General features: G+C 32.9%; 1 protein-coding gene across 2 annotated transcripts; it reads left to right on the top strand.

Annotated features, from left to right (window-relative positions):
- Positions 1-209: 209 nt before the first annotated feature.
- On the top strand, positions 210-20,527 carry LOC124366276 (glycoprotein-N-acetylgalactosamine 3-beta-galactosyltransferase 1-like). Of its 2 annotated transcripts, XM_046822683.1 has the most exons (9): positions 210-256; positions 9,913-10,042; positions 11,203-11,315; positions 11,513-11,665; positions 12,043-12,181; positions 13,103-13,221; positions 15,313-15,417; positions 18,177-18,331; positions 19,759-20,527. In XM_046822683.1, the coding sequence occupies exons 1-9, from the start codon at positions 238-240 to the stop codon at positions 19,900-19,902; spliced, it is 1,077 nt and encodes a 358-aa protein (XP_046678639.1). In that variant the 5' UTR covers positions 210-237; the 3' UTR covers positions 19,903-20,527. The 2 variants fall into 2 exon arrangements, with proteins under 2 accessions (XP_046678639.1, XP_046678640.1); XM_046822684.1 differs by lacking the exon at positions 15,313-15,417.
- Positions 20,528-23,181: the final 2,654 nt, after the last annotated feature.

Here is a 23,181-nt window from a genome sequence, read left to right as displayed (position 1 = left end):
AGATGTGTTATTTGTAACACTTCAGTGTCCAAGCACAACTATATAAATTGTGCGGGTGAAAACAAATTGTGGAAAAAAGGCAATGTGGTTTATGGCAACAAATTAAAAATTATAGCAACACAGTGGTGCCTCATTTCTTACCTCGCGGCATATTCTGTTTGATCTGATTAGTTGATTGGTATTGGGGGAGGGGGGGGAGATAAGTGTAATCAGTTAGTTGTCAGTCAACAGGTCGAGATGCTCAGACTGTCTCACGGTTTGTCTTTACATCTATTCACTACTCTAGAAACTTTACCTCGCTTGTTGGTTTTAGTGCTTGTTTATTTTTTAGTTCATAAAATTAGTTAAGTTTTTAAACTATTTGTTGAATTAGTATATAAATGATTACACAATATGGTGTTACATTTCATATAACACGTTCAGTCTATATGCAAAAGAAATCTGTATCGAATAAATACATTTTCTAAGTAATGCAAAACAACGGTTTTTTTTTTTAATTTCTGTACAAAGTCAGTAGTTAATGTTTTTGAAAACTAAAATTTTATAGGTTTGTTCTGTATTAGGACATATGTAAAAAGTGTAGTGTAATTTTCCCTTTAGTTCCATAAAAATTAATAATTTCTATAAGAACTTATTATTCAGTATAAACAAAATTTGAGTACTTCCTAAAAATAATTTACTTTTGTTAAAATTCTTTCAGTAAACACTGCAGCCTTGTGTGTTATCTTAATGTGACAGGTGGGTAAACAGCCATAGCAATGGTATAATGTGTTCATTTAAATAGCTTGTTATGTTTTACCACCATAAAATTTAATGTTGCAGATAAACGTGACAGAACGCTAACCGAAGCCATGTCAATTTGCAAACGGTAGTAGTCAGGGTCGGATTTAGCTTGCAGTTTGGGGGGCGTTTACAACTGGGGTATTTGAGGGTTATCAAAAGAGGGGGTCTGGGAAATTTTATAAACACACATTTGAAACACATTTTTGTACAATTCAAATCATCTTTATTCATTTGTTGTTACAATATGTTAACATGAATAGTGTCAAGGCTTGTTACGATACTAGAAAACTAAAATATATTTGTCATAAATTACATTTATAAATTAATATAAATGCAAGTAGCTACTATTTATAAAGAGAAATGAAGTATAAATCTTGCTATTTGTTCTTATGAACATAATTAAACTATTCTGTCAGATAAATGTTATAGATATGTTATAGATCCAGTTGTTATAAATTATAAAATTCTTCTAGACTAAAAGAAATTTTCAACAAAGACATTTTTAAGAAACGTTTTAAACACTTTTTCTTTGTTAATGTTTTTAATTGATTGGAATAAGTTTTAAAAACTTAACACCATTGTAGGATGTTTGTTTTTCAAATAACTAATTTGTGATAAGGTAATACTAAATTATTTTTATTTCTTGTCACAATCGTGAATATTTTCCTTTGTTATAAACTCGTTAATATTTTTTTACCAGCATTATACACTGCAGTATATATAAACTGTAGACTGTTAGAATTTTCAATTCAATAAAATATTGTCTTACGGTATGATCATTTTTTAAATTCAGCGCTGTTCTTAGAGCTCTTTTTTGGCCCATCAGAATCTGTACATTTTGGAGCCTAAAAGTTTACCTGTAAATTAAACAAAATGTAAAAAGTATTTGGGGAGAAGTCATGACCCCTGTGACTCCTAAAAAATTCTTAAATCTAAAAAAAAACATTGATTTGAAACTTCATTTTAAAAGGGATGGGGGATATTCTATTCTTTGAAGACCCCCACTAGAAGTTACATTTCTGCCAACTCTACTTCTAAAAGTAAAACACTATGCACAGTTATAATAGGTTAAGAAACCAGGCAATACTGAAAATTCTTTTAATAAAAAATGAATCTATAATAAGAGTACAACCAACTATTTAAACATATGCTAGTATATTTCCTTAATTCGTGTCCTTGACTTACAAAATATATGCTTTGGTCTTGTTTTCAAATAATTAAACATTTTAATTCAAAGAAATGTATTTAGAAACAACACTGTTAAGTGCAATGGAAAATAATTAACAAATCTGATATTTCATTTAATTTAAAATATCTATTTACAGTGTATATTTTTTTCAGTTTCACATGAGAAATAGCAACTTGAAAAATTATTCCACTATAAAACAAAATATCAATTGAAAGAGAAAACTAAACTAAGTACAAATATAAAAAGTATTGATTGATATTTTAAAAACTTTAAAAGTTAAGTTGTTTTTTAGAAAGCTTCATTTTTACTTTTTTTGTGTTTTACGCTAAATTTTAAACTAAATATCTAATTAATCTTACAAAATTACTATAGATATTTTTCTTGTAATTTGGTTAATTCTGATTGTTTATATACCAACAAATTTATAATACGTAAACAAATTTTCATGGTCGAATTTTAAAATACATGGTATATGGACGTTGGCACTAAAACAGATAAATAAAATAGGAGACCTCTAGACTTAAAATTACTACTAAAAATGTTTTATTAATTAAGTTTGAATAGCAAAATCATGTACAAATTAACCCTTTTGATCCCAAGATTTTTGTGTGGGGATCTGCCAGATTCCCAGCTCTTGGCGCTGAGGTATCTGCACCAGTCCCAGCCACATTTTACTAGGAGTTTAGACGTTAGCTAAAAATTGCATAGAATTTTCATTTATTGATGAAAATTCATGTAGTTTTTATGTTTTTACTTTCCAAAGTACACTGTATTGCATGATTTAAACTAAACTTTTGTAATCATGCACAAAAAAAGTTTTTGTAAAAAAATTTTTACTTACAAAAAAATAATTCCTAAATTTTACATGGTAAGGAGAAGCCTCAAAAAATTCCTAGGTCAAAAACAATATGTTTTTTATTATTACACATAAAATTGAAGTAGAACCCATTGCAATATGTTTATAAATAGCTAAGATAATATCAAGAAGAAAAAGATTTAACATGGCCAAACATCTACGGCCATCTTAATCAAACTAAAACATAGTTGACACATCGAATAAAAAGTATCGATAGTTACTGTAACTTTGTAGGCCGGTTCATTACAAGTACTCTGATATAATAATTATAGTTATACTGCAATTTATTATATTCGAAAAATATTTTTTTCCGAACGTCCTAAAAGTAGGACGTTGGGATCATATGCAATTTCACGCGATGTCCTAAAAATAGGACGTTTGGATCATACGCGATTTCATGTGACGTCCTAAAATAAGGACATAGGGATCAAAAGGGTTAAATTCACTTGTAACCCTCAACCTGGCATTCAACAGATATTGTGATGATTAGCATCGCTCACTCTCATCTCTTAGAAAAAAAAACTATGTGATGTGTATACCATAGGAAATATGATGGGACAGCTGAATAACATAATGTCTTTTGTTCCTTACTTTAATTACGATGTCAGTGACAGTTACCGTAAAAGAGCGATCATCACTTTGTTCATCCGTACATTGCAATTAATGCAATTTTTGTATGCAGCACTTGGTCACTTGTATATATATATATATATATATATATATATATATATATATATATACCTCAAAACAATTACGGAAACAAGACCAAGTGCTGCATATAAAAATTGCATTAGTTGCAATGTACGGATGAACAAAGTGATGATCGCTATATTGCTATATATATATATATATATATATATATATATCACGTTTAGTGATTTATCTTTTTATATGTGTATTAAGATGGTCAAGAATATATTCTTAATATATCTTAAAACACATAACAATATATTGACACACATGCATTATATTATTGATGACATAACAATATATTGTTATGTCATCAACCTGTTTTTTTATTGTTTAGCTTTACATGTTGAAATTTATGTTTCCATGGTAGCAATTATTTTCAAGTACTACTTTATGTACAATAGTGTCGTATATTTTCAAAAACTCCATATCCAACTATAATGCATGAACGTTTTAGCTATATTATAATTTTTACTTTTGCTATGTATACTTCCACTACTTTTTTTATTTTTTATAACAGGTTTTTATAACTGACTTGTACTACATACTATTATACATTATAGTATTCTCTAGTTCACTAGTTCATTGTGAACAAAATGGTATCAAATATACATAGGTTTACAATAAACAAAAATGTCTACACACTACAAAAAATTTGCAAATCACCCAAACAAACCTACCAATTATAGTAAAACAACTGTCCGTATTAGGATTAAAACAAGACTAAGAGGGCATTTTTAAGGTTTTTCCAGAACAGAAAAATAATATTTTGAAACACCAAAAACATAATACTTGAACGTAAACTAGTTGCAATGAACTGTAAGGTAGTTGTTATCTGTTATTGGTTATCTTGTTGTTTTTACAACCGTCATTTCCTTTCCAGTGGCTTAAGGTAGAGAAGTTACTATCACGACTAGACTAATTGATTTACTTTATTTTCTCTTTGTCATTACATAAGTGAATGTCTAGTGGTATGTATTCACAGACTTATTCTCTCAATACTGTAGTTGCCTCAACAATACTGTAACTTTCTAATATTTAATTTCAATCAATTTAAACAGTTTTAAAAACCAGATTTTCTTACCATTTAAAGACATCTTGTGTAGGCTATCTTAAACCGTGTGGATTCTGGATTTTAAGTTAAAACTTAATCAAAACAACTATGTACACTTTTGTACGGTATAAAAAATACCAATTTATATTTAGATTCAAATATTCTAAATCTAAATTAAAACATATTTGTAATATGTCATTATGCTGATGTTCATGCCAATCAGTAGAACATATATATGTGTGTGTGTGTGTGTGTGTGTGTGCGCGCGCGCGCGCGTGTGTGTGTGTGTGTGTGTGTGTGTGTGTGTGTGTTTTATGTATTATGTAGAATATATCATTCTATCATGAAATATAAATATTTCTTTTCTAAAATATGGTTGCCCAAATAATTAGAATAGAATAGAATATCATTTATTTTTGAAAATATTACAATAACACATTATATACAATGGTATACACAATGTAATATTTGATGTTGATTCTCAATGAAACAGCATTATGCTGGATATCACCAAAGCTTTTGACTGTCTGGGGCATGAATTAATCCTCTGAAAACTTGAACAGTTGAAGTTAAAAGAAAGATCAAGGAATAGTTCAGAAGTTATCTGGAGGGAAGAAGCCAGACTGTTGACATCCAACATATGCAAAAAGGCTTCTTACAAACAAAAAGATTAGACCCCCTGCCTATTAACAGAGGTGTACCCCAGGGTTCTGTACTGGTACCAGTCCTATTTATTCTTCTGACAAATTACATGCCACAGTACTTCGGCAGACACTGTACTCCTCTGATGTACGCAGGTGACACGACACTCTTAGTGTCTGAAATATCATCAAACAACTTGGCTGTTAACTTCTACATTGTGTTAAATATGGCTACCTGAATTGTCATGAAAATTACTTAGTAATCAACACAGCGAAATCTAAACAAAAAGCTTTTGGGAGAAGGCCAGAAGACAATCCAGGATTACCTGATGTATCAATGGAAAGTCAGACGAAATTCCTTTTAATTACTATAGATAACAACTTATCATGGAACAATCATATTGACCAACTCTCCAAGAAATTTAACTTGTGCTTATACATCTTAAAAAGGATAACGCAAGTCAGTGATATTGTGACTACGAGAACTGCCTACTATGCATTATTCGAGTCCCATCTATTTATACAGTCTATTAATCTTTGGGAGGGGGGAGTACAACAGCAGGAAACTTACGAAAAATCTTACTATTACAAAAAAGAGCAGTCAGGATAGTGTCAACCCTTGGTCCAAGAGAGAGTGTAGGAGTGCATTCCCTCGCCAGAGTGTGATAACAATTATTGGCTTGTATATCAGAGAAGTCATCGTCCACGCAGACAGAGAACAACTACTACAAGGCCACAACATTCACTCATACAATACCCACCATGCACCAAACTTCCATCTTCCACTACAACATACTGCACTCTTGAGAAGAAACCTTCTTATTCAGACAGGAAACTTTTTAATCTCCTTCCTGAAGAACTTAAATCACTGCAAGGAAAAGGGCTGAAGTCAGCTTTGACGGCCAATTTACTTGCTTGATAAGTTCTTAAACTGGAGGAGTGAAGAAGATAATTTACATTAATAATTACTTGATTGTAAAACCTACCAATTAGAAGATTTAAACTTGTATATAAGAACTATTTATTTACCAGATGTATCTATTAACTTTGAAACAAATTGAAAATTTTATTGTGTTGTGTCACCATTCTGATCTCTAAGATTACAAATAAAGAATTTTGTCTATTGTCCAAATAATACATTAATCCTCCAAATTTACGTGTGGACCACATTTTTAAATAGTTTATTAATTTAAAGCAACTGATTATAATTAAAAAGACTCTCACTAAACATTTGCTTTTTACCAACAATTTGGGTGACACCCAAACATTGAAAAAACGTGTTTTGTTTCAAAAAACAATTAGAAAAAAATAATACTGCCAATACCCAAATCAGATGTCATCAATTATAACAAACGCATCCTAAAGGAAAGAAATTGTTTACTAATTTTTGAGAAAATCTGTTAAAAATTAGCTTTCTCAAGGAAATCTGTAAATGTAGGACAGTAAGACACCTGTTCACTAAGGAGATAATCAGGCAGAGTGTACACAGGTGTTACACAGACGTACGGCTGTGTAATTAATAAAACTTCACTGTGATAAGTGAAGTCTTCCAAACACTTTCAACAACCTAATGATTCATTAACACTTTTACCGTATCATGAAATTACAGTCACTTACAGTATCATCCGGTCTCACAGACCTGAGGGAGGTTTTTTGCTGTTTTAGGTCTATTCTTGTTTTTTAGTTCAGATTTAAACACAAAATATATTTACAATTATTCCCTGCTGATAACAAAACTACAATTAATATTTTTTTTAATTTTTATAATTGCAAAAATTATAAAATTTAATAATTTGGGGAATTTAGGATGGAAAATAATATTCTAGAATACTGGTATATTATAAAGCTGTATTTACAAATATCAGAAATACACATACATTTTTACCAAAGCAATTAAAACTTAAAAAGGTATAAGTACATACAAAAAAAGTATCCACAGATTTTAGATATTCTTAACACAACTTTCTGGAATGCACAACTTTCTGCTGCACTCCAAACAGATGGGTTGACCGCATTTGTAATTGGTTTTTCTTTCCTTATCAGCTGGGCACTTGGAGCATGTCTTCCATTTTTCCAGTTTGTCACTAGGAACACGTTCATTAGGATTTGCTGCTTCTGTTTCTCCAACGTACTCCGTGATGACGCGTCTAATGTCTCTTGGCAAATTTTGAATTTCTAGGCGTCTTGTCATGTGAGGCTTTATAAGTTTTAAGTTCAGACGTTTTATGAATTCAAATCTTGTAATGAGTGGATTGTTACCTAAGGCTCTTGCTCTTGCAGTAGGCCCGGGTAATGGTCTCCTCAAAATGTTATGTTGTGGTGTTCTGCGCTGCTTGGGTGGCTCCTTTCTGCACCATACGCTACCATCTTTCCCCCAAAAAAGTCATCTTCAGATTCCTGAACCAAATAATTTTCGACACGATAGTGGATGTATCTTCATCTTCCAGTTGGGGTTCATCAACAGCAAAACTATCATCACTTTTACTTTGATTTAGTTCGTTATCAGACAGTACTTAGTTTGGATCTTCATCCGAATCGTCAACAGGTTCATCGTCACTATCATCCCCTTCAACGTTATGTAGGAGTTGTAAAAGTTGCTCGTTAAATCTTCCTTCGTTCACTCTTAAAATTTCCGAGTCACTCATAAGTATAACAAATTATAATAAAACATAAAAACTAATATATACAAACACGTAATAACTATTCACACTTTAACCGTATCACCCGGTATGACAGACCGGTAGAATAGTTACAGTAACCGTATCATCCGGTACAGTAGACCGTAGCGCTCACAAAATATCTGGACTGATTCAAGGTCAAACGCCCTAGACAAACTAAAACCAATCAAAATCGGCTCAGGAGAGACCGGTTGTCAGCTACTGAGCGTAGAGGGGGCAAACCGAACACCAGTAGTGCCAATTTTAGAAACATGAAATTCCCCTCCGGTCTCACAGACCGGTGATACGGTAAAAGTGTTAAATATTGTGTATTTAAATTAGTAAGCATTTTATGTCAGATGACTTTTATTAGAATAAATATTCATAATTTTTTTTTTTTAAACAAGCACAGAAAACCTATGATAAAATTGATCTCATAGGTATGCCATTAATTAAAAAGATAATATTAATCAATTAATGGACAATTAGAACAAAAATTACAAAACTTAAATTTGAAGTTTGACTAATGGCAGACATGACTAATGTCACACACTCATTCAGATTAATGAATATTCCGAGTGACTGCTTTTGTCATCAAAGGACTTTTCAAGATTTTAAAGTAATTTGTCAACAAGATGTGTACTAATCCCTTTTTGTGCAGTACCTGACTTACATAACCTGTAATGTTTGAGCTTTCTAATGATTGTGTACCTATATTGAAACATATTTTAATGCTTTTGTATAATAACTGTAAATTGTTATTGACTTATTTGCTTGTGGCTCAAGCTAGTAAGAAGTGCTACATATATTACATACAAACATCTTTGTGAATTCCATGAAATTCAATAGAGTAATTTCTAAGATTTAAGTAATTGTTATTAAAATGTTAATTAAAATGGTGCAGTAAATTTTGATCCTTATGTTAATTCATAGGCATAATTAATTCATAAGATAATGTTCTTGATCACAATCTTTAGGAATTTTTATATTATACCTATATGTCTAGTATTTAATAGCTTAAATAAATATTTAAATGATAAATGATAAATGAATTTATTCCATCATAATAGTACATTGTACAAAACATAAGACTGACTTGGAATTAACTGACCACTTCTACAAGTAATGTGGTCAGTGGACAACAATACAAAACATGATTGTTATCTGAGTCCAGAAAGACAGTACAAGTTGTTATCAGCCTGGCTGCTCTCCGTGGCGTCTAAACACTAATCACTAGATATGGTTTCAACAGAAACTTTTCACTGCACACAACTGCTATGCTTAATATTATTTACAAGAGCAAATGGTTAATAAACAAATTATTATACTTATATATACTAAAGACTACAGAAGCTATATACATATGAATAGTGAAATAAAACATTACCTACATTATTGGAAATTTATATAAATATAGCCTATACCTAATTATGTAGTATACTATTCGTAAAATGAGTTACAGTTTTCATTTAAAAATAATAAAGTTCTAAGCTTGTTACTAAAATTACAAGCTTAAGCTTATTAAGCTTGTTATTTGGTGGTCATATGGTTCTTATTGTTTCTCAATTGGATATCTGTCCAAATCTTGTATTGGTTGAGAATGTATTAAGAATTTCTATTGAGTTTTTGTGGTGTTTAGTTGACATATTATTCATTGTATATAGAAAAAGTCTGAATAAAAGTAATTTTATTGGATAGTAACCTAGATGTTTAATGAATAATTTTGGTTATAAGCAAAAAACCGTAAAATATAAAAACTGGTCTGTGTGTATTATTGAACTACCCTTACAACAAATTTTAGCAAACCACTCCAGTAGTATATCCGTAAGTTCCTTATATAAAAAGGCATACCGGTACCAATTTTTTAAATGCCACTTTTTGTAATATTAAAGACCTAAAATAATTTTTATCTCTACTTGAAAATAAATTTAAATGAAATCAATACTTTCTTCCCTATATATTTTGTTTAAGTAGAAAGTAAATATTTAGTTTTACTTTTAGGATTGATAAAGCTCACGTAAAAAATGAAATGTTCAAAACAGGTCTGGGAGTGAATCCAGCCAGACGAACATTTATCACCGTTTTCACTGGGTTTGCAATCGGCTTCACAGGCACTTATCTGATCTTAGAACACTCCCCATTCTTCCCAGAATTCCACAATAATCCAAAGTGGTGAGAGTTATTGATATAATAGTATGTAAGGAGATTAAATTAATTCATGAAAAATCAACTCCCCAAAATATCTATCACAGTAGATGAATTTGCTTTCAGAATGTTCTTGTATTTAATTTCTTTTTTTATCTTACTGTACTTTTTAATATGTAGTATGCTATACTTGTTTTTGCTTAAGTACAGGATAAATTTAATCAATGTAAATAGATTTATTTTTTCTCAATATTTTTCTGCAACCATCAATATTTATCTATTATTGTGTGCTTTTTTATTCTAAGTTTAATACTTGTGTATTTTCAATATTTTTAGTACGAGGGCTATCTAAAAAGTAGATTACGTTTTGATAAAAACAAAAAACAAAGTAAAAGAAAGTGTTATCATATACAGTTAAAAGTGACACTAAAATAATATTATTCAACATAGTCACCATACAAGTTTAGGCATTTACCATAACGGTGAACTAGCTTTGAAATTCCAGCTTTATTAAATTTGGCCACCTAAGACTTTAACCAAGCAGTCACACCTTCTTGCAGTTCCACGTCATCATCAAAGTGCTGAGTCACAAGCCAGGTCTGCATTGCTGGAAACAGGTGGTATGAATCAAAGTATGGCATGAACACTTCCAAAGATTTACCTCTATACCATGCAGCAGAGTGATGAGTAGATATATTTTGTCAGTCATTTAAGATCTGGAAATATGACCTCTCTCTTCACACAAGAACGGCCTCAGAGACATCCACTTTCCTGAGATAGATAAAGAAACTCTGTAGAGGTAAGCAACTGATTGCACATTTGAGGCAGTTATCTCCTGTCAAATCCAGCTGTCATTAATTTCTGCTGTTAATTTACTCTGTATTTGCTGCACTAAAAGATTACTCTTCAGTACTAAAGCAAGGAGCACAGCAATAGCTAGAGAACAACGTTAAGATTTTGGTCCTTGGGAGAAACAAACCTGCATTAAAATAAGACTATTGAAAGGAAAATGAGTCACGCTCATATAGGTAAGTTAAAAGGTGATGTTTTAATGGAATTGTAGTTAATACAAAAAACTAGTGTCTGAGAGGAACCGCCTTCCACCACTAATCCACCTCTCCCTCTGTGTGATTTTCAGTTTCTTTACTCATCTCAAGTTATTACTGGTAAGATAATTTTTACGGCAGGTTTCAGGCAGTAGACAGACTAGGAGACCCGCACAGTCACGCTGATATGGCTGGTCTTCCACCACTAAAGGGGGAAGTGGCCCTGCACTCTCCACACGAGGACTTCCACAAAGGTACCTACTGTCGCCATTACTGTTACTCGTTTTATTTCTGTAACTAAATAGAGTCTCATAATGCTCAATGTCTCCTTTTTTTATCGTGAACCTCAATGTTCAGTTAAATATTCTGGAAGGAAAATGTACTTAAACAAAATCTAACCATAAGTAGATTTTTGAAGACCTATGTATTAAAATAGTTACTTGTTATCTAGATGAAGATCTGGTTGCAAAACGGTTGGCACAAGAGGTGCGAGTGTTGTGTTGGATCATGACTTCTCCGGCCAACCATCAGACTAAGGCTAAACATGTGCTGGCCACTTGGGGAAAACGCTGTAACACTCTGCTTTTCATGAGCTCTGCCAACGGTACGTTACTGTCAATTAAATATGTGTTTCAATACGTTTTCAGTCTAGTCTACATATGTTTTTAATATCCACTAAATATATTGGATAAAGGAAAAGTACCTATAGTGTGTTTTTATGGTGGTATTTTAAATCGACTTGGGCAAGTTGTTAGCTAACATAATATGGCATGTCACCTATATTTGTGGGATTCACTACTTGTACTCTGTTGTTTTCCGATATTATTTTTTTAAGTGTTGCAGGGCTTTAACGTTGATTGCACACTTAAATCTTCAACAATTGTACTGGTTGAATATCATTGGCCGGTAGGAAGATCAGTGAGATGTATGGTGAGGGAGAACTTGAATTTAGAGTTAATAAATTGTTCGTGATATGTACAGACTCGTCGTTGCCGGTGGTTATACTGAACGTACTAGAAAGTCATGAGCTGCTATGGGCCAAGACGAAAGCTGCCTTCACCTATGTCTATGAGCATCACAGTCGGGACTACGATTGGGTTCTCAAGGCAGACGACGACACGTAAGTCAACAATGTAAACTTTGGAGAAGTTATATTAAAGAAATATTTTCTGCATTTTCTAGTTTGCATACGTCAAATATGAAGAACCATAAAACAGTCTAAAAAATTAAACATAATACTTTTTTCTACCAACGAATTCATTCCTGTAACTTCTCAGACCATTGGTATTAACAATCCAATTCATAATATGTTTATAAGGCATCTATATGCAGGTTGTTCTCAAAAAGGTGTCACAAACTTCAGTGGTTGATAGTATTCATAGGTGAGAAATGTCTCGTTTAGCCACTAGCCGCAATTTTGTACAAACATTATTATCTATAAAAGTAGTTAAACTAAAGTTTGAACAGATAAGAGAAAATGTTATAAAAGTAATTGTGTAATATTCTTTAATATAAACCAATTTTAAAGGCAAATTAGAAAAAACCAGTACAGTTATAAAAAACTTAATAGACACCAATTATATGAAAAATTTCATTACAATTCCAACGGTACTTGTTTCATTGAAATCCGTCAATGCAAGTACACTTTAATGGTAGACTTGCACAAGCCAGGAACAACAAACATTTTGTCTTTTGATAGGGATCAGCTGTTTTACATAGAGTATAAAAATTTCTACAAGATACTATTTTTTAATTTTTGTAACAATTCCAATGGTCTTTTTCCAAAAAAAACCCGTCATGACCACGTTAAAGATACATACTTTGTACATAGTATTGGAGAACAAAATATCTCAAGATAGTAATGTTTAGTTACAGTGTAAAAGAGAAAATTTCAAAAATAATTTTACTAAACTTGTTAGTTTTGTCTTTTTTTACTAATATGTAGTACTTGATATCTTAAGTTGAAAAGCCTTCACTTCATTACTGAATTTAAATTACATCACATATCGCCTTCATGATTATCATGTGATAATGTGTACAGGTATGTCATCATGGAGAACCTTCGCTACTTACTGTATAACTACAATAGCTCAGACCCTCTCTATTTCGGTTGTCGCTTCAAGCCGTATGTCAAGCAAGGCTACATGAGCGGTGGGGCAGGTACTGACAGGTTTGACACCTTTTTTTATTCTAATAAAGTTTTCTTCCACCACATCCAAAGACATAAACATGCATTTTTTTAAAAGAGATTGCCAATAGTGTATTTTGTATTTTGAAGTAATTTTGTATTTGTATGTTCTTTAGTAATATTAATATTCAAGTAACAAATTGGTTTTATACTTATATTGTAATAAAATAGGTTGTATTCTTATTTTTGATTCATAACTTATAAATAAGTATTCTTGCAAAATGATTGAAGTTTTTTATTTTTTTGTTCTCTTAGGACAAGAAGCTTATAAATTGCACTTAGTCCTATAAGAACCTTAGCACTGCTTCCGTAGTGACATGATATTCAGGATGGATAAAGTTAGGGGGTAGGGGCCGCCTCTAATCAAGATTCATGAGAAAGAATTAGGTCACTAAATCTCAAAGTCATGTCTCCCCGGAAGAAGGGGAGGCCAGCTCTGAACCAGCGTCTCCAGTCAAAGCAGGTAGGGGGTGGCACACCCTTGTTGAGGCTATCAAGAACCTCTGAGTTTAGGGAACAAACTCCACCAACTCCAACAGTCATCTCCTGCAGTAGACTAGACCTATAGAATTGCCCTTGAACCCCAGAATCTTGACATTTGCGGTTAGTGATGTGCCGCTCCTGGACATCCATAGGGTTGCCCAAATTTAAGTGACACATCGGTTTTTGCTATGCCCAGTGGTAGGTTCAACTGGAAGGTATAAACCAGCCAGAAGTGATCATCCCTGTTGGGTTTTGGTAATGGGTTTTAAAGAAATATTTGTAGGTTATTAATCATACATTGGATCAACATGTAAATTAATACATTAAAAAATATTTAAGACTACTGTCTACCTTAATAGAATGAAGAGTTAAAATACAAAATTTTAAGAAGTGGTATGCACTGTACTTCTGAATGTGTGAAACTCTTCACTACCAGAAACTCCGAAATATTTCAAAAATATTTGTTATGGTACGCTTAAATGAATAAAACCCATGAGTGACACAAAATAAGATGAGTTTAGTGCCACAAACCAATGAAACCAGAAGTCGTAAAGCTAATATCAAACATTTTATTCAGGTTAATTCAACTACGTGCTGAACATGTATTCATTCAGAAGTTACTGGTTGTTCGATTTAGAATATTTACATCTGAGTTACTGTCCCAGGGGTTAGTTAATTCTTCATTGTTTAACTGATATATCACAATAGACAGAATTTTATTTTAAAAGACTTCAAATAAGAAGTCCCAATCGTGCAAGATAATAATTATAAAAAGTTTATACTATAGCTGCAACAATAATATTTTCTTAAGATTAAAATTTATGTTTCCCAAATGTTATTATTTACTAGTTAAATGATAAATACAAATTAAATGTCTATAAAGTTCATTCAAAATATCATCAGAAAGGTACGTGTTTACTGTCGTAAAACTTCACATTTATGTGAAGTTAGAACCAACTTTTAAAGCTTTACTTGTGAACATAGGTGTGAAATATTACAAGAGAAGAAGGTACAGTATTATAATATTTGAGGTTGGGTTAGAACTTATCATCACTGGCAGTGTACCTAGAACAAAAATTGTATTTGACTTTATGTGGTCAAAATGATTTTTTTGCTTAGTCCTCATAGCTATGGTATGAAGGGTTGATTCAATGTGAATGTTGAGTTAAGCTCCAGTTCACCTTACTCCTAGAGAGTGTCTGGAATCTGACGCTGTCACAGACTTGACTCCTGGAATCTGGAGCCATGTTCATCTGAAGGGATCAAAAAATGTCGGTGAAGAAGCTCAGAACGAACTCTTTATATCACCTAGACTACAGAATATAAAAATATAGTGTAATCTAGGTGAAGAGGTATTCTCATTGTCTCATCAGGTGCACCAAAGTTCATTTTCAGCTTCTTCGTCGCTGAATTGTTTTGAATCTCTTCAGACGAACATGACTCCAGATTCCAGGAGTTAAGTCTCAGGTTCCAGATGCTGCACTAAGAGGAAGTTGAACTGGAGCTAAACTCAACATTCACATAATGCTCATGTTGTAATATTTGTTACTTTAGTTAAACAAAGGATTTTATATTCCCAGGGTACGTTTTGAGCAAGGAGGCCGTATCGAGGTTAGTCTCTAAGGCCATTCCAGACAAAACTAAGTGCAGACCTGGAGCATATGGAGCGGAGGATGTGGAAGTTGGTAAGACTTTTGTTTTGTGTTTGTACATCATTGCCAACAACATGAAATAAAATCTAAATTAAAGGTAAGAGGAAAGAAACCAAAATTAAGGTCACTGGGAGACACAATACCGAAGCCTTTTAATTCAACCAACTGCCATACCTAGTGGGTACCATGGCATGCAGTGGTTGTAGGAATGAGACAGTGGATAGGTTGGCGAGATACAGCTATGGCACGTGACACAGGTCTGGAACCTTTTCTTGGAGGTCAATCCGAGTCAAGTCAAAGCTGTCTTAGACCCCTTATCGACTGACAATGAAATAATTCTTGGACTCTGAAAGCCAAACATCAGATTATTCTCTAATCTGTTGACTGGATATTGGGAAATCAGCTACCACCTGTACAAGACGGGAATATATGAGTCGGACATATGTCACTTCTGTAGGAAGCTCTCTATGCAGAAACAATCTTTACAGGGTATTTATTAAACCTACTGAAGTGGAATCTTTAGCTCCAAAGGACGTCTTGGGGCTTATCAAAAGCCTCAAAATGTCCTGGGCTGTCCATATTCAGGATTATGTCACAATAGATCCTAAGGGTCTCGGTGACGAAGTATTCTCTTGCCCAATGACTTCTGTACCAGATCCTTCACAGCTCCCTCCCACAGTTTTACTGGAGAGCTTGCTCACCATCAAAATATTCATATAGCTGCCATAGAGATGATTCCTACTGAGACCTTTTCTAAACAAAACAGAATGTTCAGCACTTTAGGGGTACGCAAACCATGAGAATTCCTCACACTAGTGGCACGCAAACCATGAGAATTCCTCACACTAGTGGCACGCAAACCATGAGAGTTCCTCACACTAGTGGCACACAAACCATGAGAGTTCCTCACACTAGTGGCACGCAAACAATGAGAGTTCCACACACTAGTGGCACACAAACCATGAGAGTTCCTCACACTAGTGGCACACAAACCATGAGAGTTCCTCACACTAGTGGCAAAATATAAAAGTTCACCACTCTGAGGGCATGCAAACCATGAATGTTTATCACTCAGGGGTTATCCAAACTCATTCATTCCATGAGAGTTACTTTGTTTTTTGTTTTTTTTTTTTTAATTTGTAAAGGAGCTTGAAGATCAAATGGTTGATTTTGAAAGACTTTACACAAAATATAAATGTCTAAAGGGAAACTTTGTTCTTATTATTAGTTACAGTGAATCATAAAACATTGCTATACCTTTCCGATAATTTTATGAATGCTTGTGTTTCTTCTGTAAAAGCTTTAAAAAACGATTCTTAAGAACATTTGTTTTATATTGCTTTGTTCAGCATTGGTACATTTGTGTTTTTATATTTTAAATTCGAAACTCATGATAATTTATCTACATCATTGTAATATTTGTGATTCTCTTATTTAAACCTAAATGAAGGGTAGACAAAAAGCATATTTTTTAGTTTTAAAACAGGGTTCCAAAGCTTTATATATAATGACCTAGCACTAAACCCCGACAAAACAACTCAAGTGCATTTCAGTAGGAAAAAAGACCAAACACCAAGTCTACCCAATACATCAGTAGGTAATCAGGTCAAGTTTTTGGGTATCACAATAGATAACAAGCTTTCATGGACAGAACAAGTAAATAACACCTGCAAAAAAATGAGCATAGGACTGTATGTAGTAAAACGAATCAAATGGATTGGAACTTTAGAAGCTGCAAAAACTGCCTATTACACATTAGTGGAATCACATATCAGATATGGACTGGTTGTCTGGGGCAGCTCTGCTGGAAACCTTAATAGAGTGCTCATTTTACAAAAGAAAGCAGTTAGGACTCTAGCTGGACTGGAACCACTTCAAAGCTGTTGACAAGCCTTCCAGTCTCTGGGTATACTAACAGTAACGGCTCTTTACATATTTGAAACAATCATACATGTTGACAGACTAAACCTCCAGACCAACAGTGACGTCCACTCCTACCATACCCGTAATGCTTCCAGATACATATTGCCTCAACACCGCACTGCTCTTTTTGGTAAAAAACCATCATACATTGGTAGAAAACTCAAAAATATGCTCCCAGAAAACATCAGAAACCTATCAGGAAATCGACTCAAGAAAGGACTTCAAGACTACCTAGTGAAAAGACCAATATACACCCTTGAAGAGTTCCTGACAACGCCAAGCTGAGAAAGAACTGCACTAATATTGAATGACATAAAATATGTGACCATTTTTACTTGTATGACATTTTGAATTCTGTATGACACTATTACTGTACTTTATGTTCATGTAATAAAGGAGAAAAAAAAAAACCAAAATATCTTAAAGTAACATAAAGATGGCCTTAAAAAATTATTCGTTACATAATAAGATAGTTAATATTTAATGCTTGCATCCAACAAACTATAGAGAATTTAAATAAAATCAATATTTACATACACAGTAAAAACCTGTATTCTCAGTTATTCTCCAATTTATCGAAATCAGTTAGGTGGGTACAAAACATGATGTCTTTATTTGAGTGGTTTATTTACTACTCATGATATTTTTGCATCGGTTTTCATGAAACAGTATGAAGGTTTTGAGCACCAATTTAAAAACATCGGAGATACATTTTTGTCCTATCACATTTTAATCAGCCAATGCTATAGATTTTCAGTCCATTTGAAATTTTATTATGATTAAATTTGTAACCATAATTTTCAATAGCCATCCACAAAATACCTAATTATTCCTCTTTTACAATTACTCAGAGAAGAACTATGTTAAAGGTGTTTGCCTGGAAAATGTGGGAGTGGTGGCTATGGATTCCCGGGACCAGTACCAGCGTGGTCGGTTCTTCCCGTTTAGCCCAGAAAACCACCTGATCCCACACCTGGACCCGGGATTCTGGTACTGGTCCTACATCTACTACAATACCACTGATGTAAGTGAACTCTGACAGTACAGTAAAATCGTGCCATTTAGTAGTTTATAATTTTTATTTCACCTAAAATTTATTTTTGATGATAGAGGATGTTAAAAGGTGACATTTATACACATTTTACTTTGTTAAAAAAATCTATGATTAAGTTTTTTCTTTAACCAGGTGTTTAACACTTTCACAACAATGTTGAGTTTTTCAATAATAATGGCAAAAAACCGTAATAGCTTTTTTTACGTTAAACGTCTAAGTATAATGGGAAATGTATGTAGGCTTCGCAATTTTACACAGTTGCAGTGTTTTTTTCAATGCTTCTCCATGTACCTCCAAGGGGTACTTAAAAAATTAATTTACCTTAAAATTAAACAGTCGTCCTCTCGACAATGTACACAACACTCTAAGGTATTTATTTAAGTGCTGGATCACACTTACCAAACCACCAAAACATAGAAATACTAAAATCGTAATAAGGAAATGTATAACAACGTGTATCCAATCAAACACATGACGCGCTTTACGAAAGTCCGATGTGTATGTTATTAGGTAGACTACATAACATCAGCAGTGATAGAGCGCATGTCCTTGATAAGGTACACATCATCAAGAACTGTAAAAAAAATTAATATTGATAAATTTGAAAAATATTTATTGGATAAATAATATTTCAAATGTCATTGAGCTGTGTATTATAATGAAATTTTAATTAAGTTGTCCATTAGCCTCTAGCACATAAGAAAAAGCCATAATTGTAATTGTTTCTTGTTTAAAAACAAAAAAATTTTAAAATAAAGTTTGAAAAACCTGAAGAGACCTAGATAATATAAAAAAAATTGGCATGGACACCGCAAAGTGGAAATCACTACATTACGCTTTTTAAGTTTTAGATTAAGTTGTAAGGATAACAGAGCCATAGACTTCACAAAGTTGTGTTACTCTATGCAAGCTTCTTTAATGCCAAATTCAAAAATATAAGATTGAACATGCAAGGATTTAAATGATTAAAAACACATGACGATGAACAAACAAAAGTAAAAATTAACAGCAAGTTGTACATAAAAAATACAAACATACCTGAGACTGTAAACCAAAACATGACACAGACCAGTGACGTAACTATGGAAGATTGAGGGTGACAGAAACCCTCCCCTCCCCCAAGAAATCCAAAAATAAAAATTGTTTTTAAAGCAGCAATCCAACTTGTTTTAAATACAGCAGTTAAGTGTTGTAATTAGGCTTATCTAGTTTACTTAAATTTTTATTCAGTCCTTACCCCCGACATTTCCTTCCTTCCTATGGAGACAAAAAAAATATATTTCTTAATGACCCTATAGAAATAATCAGACTGGTAATCTGGTACCTACATAAGAATCAACTGTTTAGAGAAAATTTTTGAAAATGTTGGAACTTTTTGTAATCAATGGAGTTTTTAGGGTATGGACTGCTGCTCGGACCTAGCCATTACGTTCCACTACATCTCTCCACAGCAGATGTACGTGATGGAGTACCTGATCTATCATCTGCGGCCGTACGGAATACAACACCATGACACCCTCGGCATCCTCCACACCGACTGACCAATAGACAGTCGGCCAGATAGTCATTACTATAATTCTATATCATTGTAATATTGGAGAATGGGAATGACTCGATGAGGAACAACTGAAGAAAACGCTGTGATCTGAAAGTTACCAATGAAGTTCAACATCGGCCATGAGCTCGGTGTACAATATTACAGATATATTAGTTTTCTTCACTTCAGTTGATACTTTGTTGAGTTTTCTATTGTCTTCGCACAACTTAAAACAAGGTAGAAGTACACCACAATATGTTTTGTCGTAACAGGCTTTGCTGTGGTTGCGTGCAAAATTTCTAATCTTTAGCTCATTTCGTAAATATAAAATGTACATCATAGAACTCTTTCAATTAGAAATGCAGATTCATGCAAAAGTTGAAGTCTACATATGAAATCTTTCTTAACATACCTTGCCACATAATACATTCACTTTTTTCATTAAATTAGGTTTCATACCAGTGTTTAAATAATAAAAGTAGGCTACACAACAATAATTTGTACAATTATATTTGTGTAGAAATGTATAGGCTGCATGAGTTAATTGTTACAACTTAGAATTTCTTTTGGATGTATTGAGTTTATTTACAGATTTATTTATTCTGCTATTTTATTGTTGCTATCTTGGTTACCCATAAGACTAATAAAAATATTTGCTAACGCTCAGCCAGATTCCATAGGGTGAAATGGACCATCATTAAACTCAGTGTTCCTCATATAGAAATGAGGCATGTACAATTTCAAGTCTATAGGTCAATTCGTTTTCAAGATATCGTGCAGACGAAAGAAATTAAATCTTTCCAGCCCCACCAATGATAGGCTTTCCTAAATCCCAGCTAATTAATAGTGCGAAAGAAGGCATCTTTCTTACTTTATTTGAAAACTAAAAGTCCAACTTTTTAATTTAATCGGAGGTTGTCTCAAAATGAATTTTTCCACTAAAAATGACAATTTAATATTCCGATCATCATAATGTTAATGGTTTGTTAGTCCAGTAACAGTTCTAACCTTTTTTAATGAACTGTTCTTAATCCAGTATGAGATAATTGATATTTATAATAAGTGTTGTTGTCCTGTCTAGCCTTGAAAATTAGAATTTAGGTTGTTACCTGTATTGTTATGTATTAATGTGCATTTATTTATTTTTTAACATGTTTAATGTAAGAAAATAAGATAATTTATGTATATGTCGAATTTGAGAGATTTTGTTGGGGAAATGTGGAATGACCAGTACAAAATTAGGAATAGGGAAGATTTGGGGATTGAATTCTCCCAAAAAAATGTTCCAATGAGATATTTAGTGTATGTTTTAGGTTTTCTGGAAACTTTCTTCACCAGCAGTTACTTGCCTAATTAGAGATTACCTAATATTCAAAAAAATGAAACTATTAACTTTAAATCTGTGATTGGATAAGTATGAAGTTAGTAGTTATAAAAATTGATATTGTAAAGAACTAGAGACATGATTATCCCGTGTTGATGGGATCAAACCTATTTCGGAGTCAAAATGTCAAATAAGGTAGATCACCATTAAAACCTGCTTACGGTTGATATTGATATCTAAAAACTGAACCACAGCATCATGCACACACATGCTTACCTAAATCATGGTGAAAGATAAATATTGATTAACTGCAGGCATGTGACATCATTCAATTCAAATTTTCTTATTGCAGTAGACATTAAAGAAAAATTGTATTGTATATGTCAGTTATGTAGCTTATATTAATACAATTATACATTTTTGCACTAAGTATACATCCATTTCGATTCATGTTATGTTAATCTATTTTTTACAAATTTATTGTCAACATTAGAATTTAATTTATTTTGACAATTTAGTTACCAAAAATAGTGTTAATTGTTCTCAGCGATTTTCATGAACTCATCCACGGAATAAAACGCATTCGACACTAAAAGATCTCTTAATTGAGTTTTGAAAAGTTTCTTTGTTGCCAATCCTTTTATGCATTCCGGGAGTCTGTTGATCACTTTGACACCACCCTGAGACAGAAGTTGTTCATAAGCCATCGTTCTGTGAGACTGAATCCTCAGGTTGTCCCTTTTCCTCGTATTACATCCTTAGACGTCACTACCCTATGTAAAATCACGTTTGTATCGACAATACAGGGCCAACTCCAGGATATAGAGACAAGGCAAAGTCAGTAATACCAAAATCCCGAAGGCATCTCTGCATGACTGTTTAAATTTTAAGTTTGCAATGATTCTGACTGCCTTCTTTTGGAGCCGAAAGGCACTTTCGAATTTGTATTTTGCGCAGCCACCCACAAATTTATTCCATAATAAAAGTGTTTTGTATACTAGCCCATCATAGACCATTTTTATAACTTTTCAGTTCAAAATTTTGCAAGGTTCTGCAGAGCAAAGATACCATTGGCAACTCTGGAACATAGCACGTTGACGTGATCACTCGAAGTCAGCCCTCTATCGAGGTGCATTCTTTGGAATTGAATTAGAAAAAAAAGTGTTATTGTTCCCAGTGATTTATTATGATCTCGTCAATGGAATAAAACGCATTCGACACTAAAAGATCTCTTAATCGAGCTTTGAAACATTTCTTTTTTGCCAATCCTTTGATGCACTCCGGGAGTCTGTTGATCACTTTGACACCAACCTGAGATGGAAGTTGTTCATAAGTTTAACATAACTTAAATCTAAAATGGATCAGGAGATTGGAATAGCTTTGAGTGACTGTCAATTATCTCAGGAGCGTTTGAAATGTCATAGAAAAATCATACGTGAATATAGTGTCCTGTTTTCAACAGGAAATTGTGTGCGAAGCCACGGGTAACTGTTAGTATATATATATGAAGTCATACAATATCCATAAACTGCACTCCATGTGCTCCGTATGTTCATGATCTTTCCACCATGCACCTACAATAAGATCATTACTTATAACTTTCAAATGTAAACAATTCCTAATGGAAAGCAAGCATAATGGTATATCACTACCCTTGGATCACAAGGATTAAATACCCGAGAATGAAAGTTAGCCATTAGAGCTGTCATAAATTTCTTACATACAGTTTATTTATGGGTCGTAGTTATTAAAGTTCAATGTTCAATGTGGTTAAAACGTCCTCTTACCAAGCATAAAACATCGTTTGATTTTCTTCACACCAATTTCCTTTTGTAAAAACTATTGTGCATACTTTGTTATTGATTTCTCAATGGACTCCAAAACTTATGGTACATGGTTGGAGGGGAGGATGAAGAACTGGGGTTGGAGGCATGTGACGAACATGGCAAAACCACCCTT

This window comes from Homalodisca vitripennis, chromosome 7 (genome assembly GCF_021130785.1).
Source record: "Homalodisca vitripennis isolate AUS2020 chromosome 7, UT_GWSS_2.1, whole genome shotgun sequence".
NCBI classification, from domain to species: Eukaryota; Metazoa; Arthropoda; class Insecta; order Hemiptera; family Cicadellidae; genus Homalodisca; species Homalodisca vitripennis.
Note: the sequence above shows the minus strand (reverse complement) of the source record. Positions and strands in the feature narration are given on the sequence as shown.